Source organism: Vulpes vulpes, chromosome 8, assembly GCF_048418805.1.
Source record: "Vulpes vulpes isolate BD-2025 chromosome 8, VulVul3, whole genome shotgun sequence".
In the NCBI taxonomy this organism is placed as follows: Eukaryota; Metazoa; Chordata; class Mammalia; order Carnivora; family Canidae; genus Vulpes; species Vulpes vulpes.
Window position 1 is genome coordinate 92,461,711 of NC_132787.1, and position 10,493 is coordinate 92,472,203.

At 51.1% G+C, this 10,493-nt stretch overlaps 1 protein-coding gene across 8 annotated transcripts in view; it reads left to right on the forward strand.

Moving 5' to 3' along the window:
- The window catches only part of DNMT3A (DNA methyltransferase 3 alpha), a 104,277-nt gene extending 95,146 nt beyond the window's left edge, over positions 1-9,131 (forward strand). For all 8 annotated transcript variants that reach the window (XM_025983897.2, XM_072767511.1, XM_072767506.1 and 5 more), the window contains 3 exons: positions 725-794; positions 1,617-1,735; positions 2,511-9,131. In XM_025983897.2, the coding sequence (XP_025839682.2) occupies positions 725-794; positions 1,617-1,735; positions 2,511-2,652 (331 nt within the window). In that variant the 3' untranslated portion in view covers positions 2,653-9,131. The remainder of the gene's footprint in view (positions 1-724; positions 795-1,616; positions 1,736-2,510) is intronic.
- The last annotated feature ends 1,362 nt before the right edge of the window (positions 9,132-10,493 follow it).

Genomic DNA, 10,493 nt, shown 5'->3' on the forward strand with positions numbered 1-10,493 from the left:
AAGGTGATGTTCAGTGATATGCTCTGCCCTCCAAAAGGTGACATGTTCAGCGTCACAGAGTTTTAGTCTTCTGGGAACTGCAGAAGTGAAGGTACACGCTTTGATGAATTTCATCTAGTGTGCACACCCATGCAACCCTCACCATAGTCAAGAACAGAACATTTGGTTGCCCCCCAAAGCTTGCTTTGTGGGGGGATACCTTTTTTCTTTTTTAAGATTTTAATTTATTAATTAATTAGCATAGGAGTTGGGGGGAGGGGCAGAGGGAAAGGGACAAGCAGACTCCCTGCTGAGTGCTGACACTCCCTCCCTCAATAATGCGGGGCTTGATTGAGATCATGACCTGAGCCAAGGTCAGATGCTCAACTGACTGAGCCACCAAGGCGCCCCGTAAAAGGTATTTTTAGAACTCAGTGTATTTTAAGATGACTGGCACAAAAGTAATTGGGTTTTCCTTTTTCTGGGCAGGCATTATCTGCTTATCTGTAGATTGAGACCACTGTGGAATTTCCCTTTAAGGATTAATGCTTGGTGGACTGCCCGTAGACGGCTGCAGTGTGTGTGCATATGTTCTGGGGGAGTTTGAAGGGGTCACGATGTGTGTGGGGGGTGATGACGGTCCTCTCACCTCTCCGTGTGAGTCCTGGCTGCTGGGCCGGTACCGCCACGCGCATCCCTGTTGCTCTCCTGGTCTCTGTCGTTATCTTCTCTTTCTGCCTCCTAGGCCGTTGGCATCCACTGTGAATGATAAGCTGGAGCTGCAGGAGTGTCTGGAGCACGGCAGGATAGCCAAGGTTAGCCCCGGCGCCAAAGCCCTGTGCTGGGGGGTAGGGAGAAGGGGAGAGAGGGCAGGATGAGCCAGTGTGCTTCCCAGGGCAGTGTCTGTAGCTAGTGCAGAGAAGGCAGTTTAGGAGGTGGCACGGGGTCACACACCCAGTCGGCCAGAGGGGAGGACCCAGGGGACAGCCTGAAGGGCAAGGAGAGAGACCAGAAATCCTTCCTGGCCTTCAGCCCATCCTCGCTGAGCTTGCCTGCTGGTCCTGTGGGACGCAGACACTTCAGAAGTCTTTGCCAAGGTCCCTAGATCTCCTAGGGCTCTTAAATCTTTTGGCCAGGACCTATTGCACAAGCCTTCAGAATGGTGCGTTCTCCTGTGATGTGGAAGCTGCACTTCTCTCTGGAGAAATCTCCCGGAGTGAGTGTACCAGGCGTCAGGTTCCATGAGGTCAGGCGCCAGCATCCGGGACTGCTGGCACCCCAGAGGTGTCTGTCAGGAGCCCCTCAGTGATTTGGCATCCTTTCTGCCTGCAATTCGCTACACCTGTGCTAGAACCCATTCTTAGAAGACTTAGGAGGTTCAGTGGCTCAAGCTGCTACCTCTCAAGTCCTTGGCCAGTGGGACCGGACTAAGAATGGCCGGGTGACTTCAAAGTGGAAAGAAGAGCAGGGCAGTGGGATCTGCGGAGGCTCACACTGGAGTCTGACCCGGCCACCTGGACGGACCAGGCCTTGTCAGTGTTTGACTCTCCCGTCCTGGCAAATGCCTGGTGCACATGTTATAGATGCATGGCCAGCGAGTGAGTGCTCATTCCTCTTTTCCTCTTCTCGTCTTCTAGTTCAGCAAAGTGAGGACCATTACTACTAGGTCGAACTCCATAAAGCAGGGCAAAGACCAGCATTTCCCCGTCTTCATGAATGAGAAAGAGGACATCTTATGGTGCACTGAAATGGAAAGGTAGTACCCAAGGCCACGTGCTTGTGTCCTGGGGTGCGTGGCGCGTGGTGATTGCTGCCTCTGAGGGAGGAATCGCTGCCCCTTTGGGCTGGGCTTGTAGTTTCCACAGATGCCACTTGAGCATTTCCCAACACGGCAGGTTCCTGGAGGGGTGGGGGTGGGCAGACGCTCCTGTGCATTGTAAGGCCAGCCCCAGGGTCACAGGGGTCTAGGAAACCCGTTCAGGGGGCCATGGCTCCCAAGGGGTCCTGCTAAACCTCCAGGAAACAGTGCAGCCCCAGGAGCTTCCTCCACTCTTACTACTTGTTTTGGGGACTTTACAAACCAGGACGGCACAGGACCAGGCGGGCTACATGGCCTCACGTCCTGACTGGGTATAAACTAATCATGTGGGCTAGACGGCCTCCTCGCCCCCAGTGTAATCGCAGTTTAGCCGAAGTGACCCTTTACACGCACACCTGGAGCAAACGGAAGGCTGAAGCTTCTCTAGCCAGGCAGCAGCACGGCTCCTTGGTCAAGTATTTGCTCTCGGGGGAAGGTACTAGGGAGGTGTGTTTATTACCGACAGACTCTGGAGCTGTTTTTCCCCAAATGCTAACTTTGTTTCTGCTGTGTGGCCACTCCCGGGCAGCGGGTGTCTTCTCCCTTCAGATGCACGGCAAGTGTCAGGGGGCCCAGGTCGTGATGGGTGACAAAAGACGGAAGATGCAGCCAGGTCGCACCCGCCCACGATCACCCCCCCCAACCCCCTGCCCTTTCTGCCTTTTCTCCCCAGGGTGTTTGGCTTCCCTGTCCACTATACCGATGTCTCCAACATGAGCCGCTTGGCGAGGCAGAGACTGCTGGGCCGGTCGTGGAGCGTGCCGGTCATCCGCCACCTCTTCGCTCCGCTGAAGGAATATTTTGCTTGTGTGTAAGGGACATGAGGGCAGACTGAGGTAGTGACACAAAGTTAAACAAACAAAAAAAAAAACACAAAACACAACAAAAACACCAACAACATGAGGATGGAGAGAAGTATCAGCACCCAGAAGAGAAAAAGGAAATTTAAAACAAAAACCAGAGGCGGAAGTACCGGAGGGCTTTGCCTTGCACAAAGGGTTGGACGTCATCTCCTGATTTTTCAATGTTAATCTTCAGTCCTATTTAAAAACAAAACCAAGCTCCCTCCCATCTCTCCCCCCCCCTTTTTTTTTGGTCAAACCTTTTGTTTTTTACTCTTTTCAGAGGGGTTTTCTGTTCGTTTGGGTTTTTGTTTCTTGCTGTGATTGAAACAAGAGGGTTTATTGCAGCAAAAACCAGTAACAGGAAATAGTAACAATACCTTGCAGAGGAAGGACAGGAGAAAAAAAAAGGAAATTCTACAGAAATCTATATATTGGAGATTTTTTTTTTTTTTAACTATATATCTTTTTTTGTTGTTGTCTCTAGCCTGATCAGATAGGAGCACAAGCAGGGGGCGGAAAATAGTGACGCTCAGCGGCAGAATTTCCTTCCAGCCGCTGAGCTGTCTTGCCAGCACCATTCCTGGTCATGCAGAACAGAGCCCAACGAGCAGCAGGGAGACAGATCACACAAGACCCTTTTATACAGTATTTCAGGTGCCTACCACACAGGAAACCTTGAAGAAAATCAGTTTCTAGAAGCCGCTGTTACCTCTTGTTTACAGTTTATATATATATGATAGATATGAGATATATATATAAAAGGTACTGTTAACTACTGTACAACCTGACTTCATAATGGTGCTTTAAAACAGCGAGATGAGTAAAAACATCAGCTTCCACGTTGCCTTATGTGCAAAGGGTTTTAACGTTGGATGGAGAAGGGAGGCAGCTTGAAGGTGAATCGTTGCCATGGCGGGCTTTCCCCCTGGTGTTTAACAAGGCGAAGGAGGAGAGTTCGGGACCCACGTACTCCCACTTCTCCCTGCCAAAAACGGGTGAGACGGGGTGGGCCGGACCGTGGAGGGCTGAGAGTGGGATTCATCCAGGCTCACGCAATAACCTTTCGATTTTTTTTTTTCCAAAAAAAAGGAGACTCCCTCGGCAAGATGGCAGGATAAAGGGGTCTTCATTCCCAATTTCTCACATTAGCCGATTCGAGGGCTCCTTGTGGTGGGATCAGAAATTATCCAGAGTGTGGGAAAGTGACCGTTAAAAACCCCACCTGGAGCAAATAAAAAAACATACAAAACGTACTGGTGCTTTCCTGTCTAAGTCGCCTTTTGTGTGTTCTTTTATGAGGCCCTCACCATCCACCCTCTGTGCACAAGGCGGCTTCCGGCCCCTGGAATGTGATGTTTTTGGTCATCTCCAAAGGCTGCAGTTTTATACTGGGAGGCTGATGACACCTTTTGTTATAATTATTCTTATGGTTCTGGTTATAATTATGTTTGTTTTCAGATTTTCTTTAAGAAAACAAAAACCCAACCCCCCCTTCCTTTCGGTTATAAACCAAGGTGCGGGGAGCAGGGTGCTTCTGAGTAAGTGGTGGCCCTGGTGCCCTGGCTCCCCACCCCTCGGGCCAGGTGGGCCACCGGGCGCAGCGACAAGCCGGGCTGCCAGGGGAGTCCCCTGAGGCCGGCCTTCTGGGCGCGTCCCTCTTCTCTTCTACTTCCCCTCCTCTTGAGTCACGTGTGTCAGGGCTGGAGGGAGGACCGGGCCATCTCTCTCCTCGTGTGTATGATTGGAGTGGTGTGTATTTCTTTTCTAGTACTTGGTCTGATGATAGCTGTGCTCGCACCTGGAGCCAGCAGCACCTGGAGCCCCATGTGTGCGGACACTTGGCTCCACCTCCTACCGAGGCAGGCAGCCTGGTGTCGGCGGTAGGCAGGGCCAGCGTTGGTGGCTCCAGGGTGAGGGCCCAATGGGCAGATGCTTGCCTGGATAGATGGGGTGTAGATATGTGGCATATAGAGATATATATTTTATAATGGGAGGGGGGATGGCACCTCCTGGGACTGGCAGGGCTGGGAGGTGTGCTGTCAAGCACATGGTCCCAAGTTCGCATCCCTAGAAAGATAGGGCCTACGGTGGTAGGCGCTATATTAAATACATAGATAGGGTCATGTATAAGAAATATTATGTAGTGGGGAGCGGGACAAGGGGGCTCAGAGTGCTGAGCCCCAGGTCTCACTGCAGACATAAGCCCCACACCAATCAATCAATCCCACACGCATACACAGGAACAGATTTCTACCGATGCAGAATGGGCGCACTCACACACGCACACACAGCCAGGGGCTCCCAGCGCTCCTCCCCAGGATTCAGGACTTGGTGGCGTCGGCCCTGCAGCTCTTTACCTCTGTTGCCCTGATTGCAGGTAGACCGTCAATCCCAGAAGTTGCTAGGTGCTGAAGGCAGGAAAAGGAGGAGGTTTTATTTCCGCAGGTGCTCTCCTCTAGCAGGTAGCGTTCTATCTCTTTTGCCCCTGGTGATGTCAAAAGATTCTTCTGTTAGCAACCTGTGATACTGACCTGCAACTCTAGGCACCAGTCAAGTCAGCCCTCGACTCCCCCTACCTATTCTCCCCCAACCAAAATAAAATTTGACATCCAGGTCTGTCTTGGCCAGGGGGCTTCCATTGGGGAAAAAAAAAAAATGGGACGGTGAAACTTATCTTTTGAATAAAGGAAATTAGCAATTGGTGACAAAACTAAACCAAGGCTTTGAATCCCTTGCTCGTTGCTCAGGAGTAAGCTCACAGCTGGTGGCCACAGTCTCCCGTTCCTTTTAGAGGTGCTTGGTCCTGGGCTTCAAGCTACTGGTTTCCTGGTCAGATTGGTTTTTAAGATCCCACCCAGGTGCTTCCTGCCAGCTCTGTGACGTGGTGGCAGGTGGCCATGATGAGCCCCCTTGGGGCTGGAGCAGCTAGGAGGGGGGATACCTCTGCCTCTCCCTTGTTGGAATCCCTGTACCTAACTGTGGTGCTCGCCCTGCCCCCTCCTTCTCCAGCCGGGCCCCATCTTCCTGGCCTGGGTCCACCAGCAGCACTCCAGGAGGGCTGCGGGGAGGAGGGGCTGCGTCAGGCAGTCCAAGGTGCTCCCTCCCCCACTGGCCAATGCTATGGTCTTCACAGCCCCCGGTGTCAGGACCGGCCCTTCATGGGCCTTCCTCTGCAAACAGACTTCCCAGCTCTCCTGGCCCTCCTGGGCCTTTTCCCCACTGCTTATGTGAAGGAGTTTGCCTTTCCTGATGGTCCAAGCTCCACCCCATGGGGGCGGGGGGGGGGGGGTTGGTGTGGGGAAGAAACTTGGTAGCCATGGAACACGGCAAGCCTGAGGGCTTAGTGTGGGCTGGCCAGCTTGCTGGGAGGAGGCCTGGTTGTTGTGGCTGATGTACATAAGAGCACTTGTTCCTCCTGGTCCCAACAACCTGACTGGGCCCTGGAATGGGCCAGATGACAGTTATCACCAGCTTTTCTTCCAGCCCAACCCACAGGCCTGGTCTCCCATCAGAATTTGGGAGGGCACAGGGGACCTTGGGAATGTGCCAACCTGACCACTTCAGATGCTCACAACAGTCTGCTGCTAGCCCTGGGTGGGGCGCTTCTGGGGACACAAATCCAGTCGCCTTCTGAAGGCTTTGTGCTTTGGCTGACGTAGGGTTGTATGAGGATTTAAGGCGGGGGTCGTTGCACTTGCTGTGGTTCGTAAAGCTGAGGATAGAAGCGTGGAATAGGAGAAACCAAGAAGGCCTCCGGAAAATTCTGGAGTGTGTCCCCAGTGGGATTTTCTTTCTGATGACATTTACCCCTGGAAACCAGGGCTTCCAGGGACTGAGGATGGTGCCTCCCTAATTGTTGCAGGTGCCAAGTGGAAGGTGGTGCCAAAGAGATTGGTGGTTTTTGTCTGGGGTAAGTCGCCGGGGGCTTGTGCCAGAGTCACAGAGCCATCAGTCTCCTGCTTGAGTAAGTGAGTCTCTCGCAGGCGGCTGCTGAGCCCTGTGGGCCAGCCTTGAGCTGGCTGGTGCTAAGCCCCTTACCCTTGGGACTGACTGGAGAGCAGTAGGCTGGGGGAACCACAGGTGAAGACTCAGGTGGGGAGAGAGTTCTTGCAGTCAGCAGATGACATGAGCCTCTTACTATCTGTTTTTCTCTCTAGACCCCAGAGTCTTCCTGCTATTGAACATTCTTCTAGAAAGCAAACTTCCCCAAAGAGCATCCAGGACCTCTTAGCTTTTGAGACAGGCCTGGGAGTGGTTGTCTGGTGGAAATGCCTGTAGGAGTCTTGGTGAGTCGCTAGGGTGTGGATTGGGACAGGCAGACCGGGCAGCAGGAAAGGCTGTTGGACATCGAACTGCTCTCCCTCCTTCCTGTTTTGCTGACGGTTCTGGGAAAGCCTAGATGGGAATACCCACCGTCTCTAGCACAAGAAGGTCTGTTGCAGGAGCAAGAGAGGGAATATTTCAGTGGAGCCCTCTGGGAGGTGTTCTGCAAGAAAACTGCAACCCGTAGTCTTCCTATGCTTGATGATCTAAGTATACGTAAAGTAGATCTTGGAGGAGGTTTTGAATTCCTGCCACCGTTCTGCTTGGCCAGAGTTGCTATGGCACTAGGGCCTTCCAGAGGGTCGTTAGCCCCCTCAAGCTGTGGATTAGGGCCTTGGGTCCTCCCTGGCACTGTGATCTGGAGAGGACTGGCTGTTTCCCTTGGTCAGGGGGATAGCTGACCCAAGATTCTGGCGAGAAGAGAGTTTCTAGCCAGGCCCCATACTGATCCCAGGAGGTGAGGAATCTGAATTTTTCTTTGGGCATTGTCTAGTCTGGTTGCTCCTAGGGTTGTGATTTGAGGTGACACTGGAGTTGTCCTTGGCAGGAAAGCTGAAGGCTTTGCTCCAGCACAGGATGGGAGGGTGCTATGGAGGACTGGCCTGGAGCTAGCATGGCCTGACCCCGCGGAGGCAGGGGGATTAACTACGCCTGTTTGCAGGGTCTGGGAGGAAAGAGGGAAGATTAATGGCAAGGATTGACTGACTCCACAATGCTAGCAGAAGCTCTCGAATCTCTTTACATTGTGGTAAAGGAAAGCCTGGGTGTCTTTGGGAAGCGAGGGCAGCCCTCCCATCCCCTTGTGTCTCAGAGACCTGGCCGAAGCGGGCCTTTGTTTGGTGACCTTTCCCTCAGCAGTGGGGCTTCTGGGGTGAGAGGAACAGGCAGGTCTGAACCCCGAGGACGAGCACGCAGGGTCCCTTTGCTAGTTGTGACGGGCTGAATTGTCTGAACGGAGGCCCGCGGACTCCTGGAACTCTGGTAACTGGAAAACCCCCCCCAATCTGCTCCACCCTACGGGCAGGCGGGTGACTCCCCCCGACCCCCAGTCCAGCAGCCTCCAGCCCTCCCCCCACCCCACACCTGAGGAGATGAGCAGGGATCAAAAGCCTCGCCCGCAGTCCCATTTCACGTCCCAGACTGATTCGGTCGCACAGCCCTAGAATTCACCAACCAACCCAAAAAATGCCGAAATTTCTTAGAATACGCAGAGGGAGGAGGTGACTCAACAAGGTGCTAAAACATTTTATTAAAAATATATATTGTTAAATTAAGTCTGCTGTCTGGACAATGACTGTTTGTTTTGTTTTCTTGTAGTGGAGTTTAAAAGAGACTATTATTTTACTCTGATATATTATTATTAAAAAGGCATTTTAACTTTGTACTTGAAAACTAAATGAGCGATTTCATGTGTTTTAGCTGAGGCATTGAAGTAGCGGGTGCTTACTTATTTGTGGGAAATCATGTATTCATACTGAAGAATAAACTCTGTAGCTGATTTGGTAATACCTTTTACTGTTACAGACGATTTCGCTTTGACCCCGGCGGCAGAGCACTTTTACTCCACATTCCACGCAGCTAAATGCAGGACTTCCTCCCCGCCCCTCCCCCCCCCTTTCTCTTCAGTTCCTCTTTTTTTCCTTTTTTTTTTTTCTTTTTCCTTTGGGTTTTTTTTCTTCTTTTTCTTCCTCCTCTTCTCCTCTTCTTCTCCTTCTCCTTCTTCTTCCGTTTGTTTGTTTTCCTGGTTCCAGCATCCTTTCACCACTGTATTTTTTTTTAGGGTTGCTTCTCTATTTATTGAAAATAATAATGTACATTTCACAGTCTGGTTCTGGGACATCCAAGGAGGGGCGTGGGAGAGGGCCCCCCCGCCCCCAGCGGGTCCCCCGGCCCCGTCCCCCTGGTGTTCTGTTGTATCTCTGTGTAAGTGATGCTCGTGACATAGCTGTTTATGAAATAATTAAAGAGATCAATGCGTACAGCAGATGTAGAAAGTCTGTCAGTTCCGCCTTCATCACATTTTTTTTTTTTTTTTGTGCCCAGAAGAATATAATAAAGCTCCTTTCTAATGTACTTGTGCTGGAGAACACTTGAATAAATGGACTGTTTTTGTGCAAAAAGAAAAACGGAAAAAGCACCGTAATAATGTCCTTTTGTCTTGCGTCTCCTTCTCCCTGACATGACTGTTCACAGCCTTCCTGGAGGGGTCAAGTGCCAGAGTGGGGAGGGACTGGCATGGGGTCCAGGCCAGGCAGTTTCTCCCTTGAAAACATCACCTGCATGAGCATTAAATTGGGCTGTAGTTTGGGCAGGAAAAAGGGACTGTCTGGTCAAGTTGAAGCTCAATCATCAGTTACGTAGTGAGACAAGGTCGCTGGAAGAGTAAATTCTGTCCTGGGCCAAGGGGTAGGAGCTTTCGGGCTGGAGCGGTGAGAGGTGGGCCTCATGCCAGTGCCTGGGTCAGACGAGCCGAGGGCTTTGGTTACGGGCACTGTTCCCTTCCCTAAGGGGTTTCTGGGAGGTAGACAATCTGGACTTTGCAGGGGACCCTGGCACAAGCAGAGGCATTTGGCCTAAATGAGAGCATGGAGAGATGTTTGCAAACCCTGACGGGGCAAGGCCAACATTGTTCTGGGTATTTCCAGAAAGCAGGCAGAAGAGGGGGCCAGTCGACAGGAAATCAGCCCATTTCAGCTCAGCTGAGGGTAGGTCCCTTTTCTGCCCCTGGCCAGCAGTGCTTTGGGCCACTGGGAGTGCAGTCAGGAGGTCCTGGATGGCCATCTGGGCATCCACTGGGCTTTCTTGAAACCCGCTTATGTCCCAGCACCTCCTCAGAACTGGCCTGCAAGTGGATGGTGCCTTATGGCTTCATTGAAGAGTCCATCTGTATGCAATGTCCCCTTCATCCTCATGACTCTTTGTTTAAGAGTCAATAGTTCCTAGACTCCACTATCTAAAAACTGGAATCTGAACACACAGAGGAACGAGATCTTCCTGCCACATCTCAGCTCTAACACCCCGGCATTCCCTGTGGTGTTTCTATTTCCTAAGTGCCAAGCAGGTCAGGGCCAATGGCTGCTTAAGAGAGGATTAGTCAAGGTTTCTTTCCTACCTTAAACTTCAGGAGAGGTTTAGGACTGCACCACTTTGTTGGCTGCTCTGAGAGAAATTCTAAATGGGAAATTTGAGAAAAAGGGAAAAAATAAGCTTTTCTCATGGGCACTTTTCTTTACAAAATTGTACATTTAACTTTTATCCTACTTTTTTCTCTATTTTTCAGTGTTGCTGTAGAATGCATTTTTTTCAAATGGCTGCATGGTATTTTCTTGTTGGATATCTGTTTCTATATATATGCATTTTATTTTAACTATAAATAGAGCTGCAATAAATATCTTTATGTGTTGGTTTTGTTCCCCTCCATATTTTGTATTTTTTCTTCTTAAGCTAGATTCCCAGAAGTGAGATGTACTGGGGTAAAGAGATGAAGA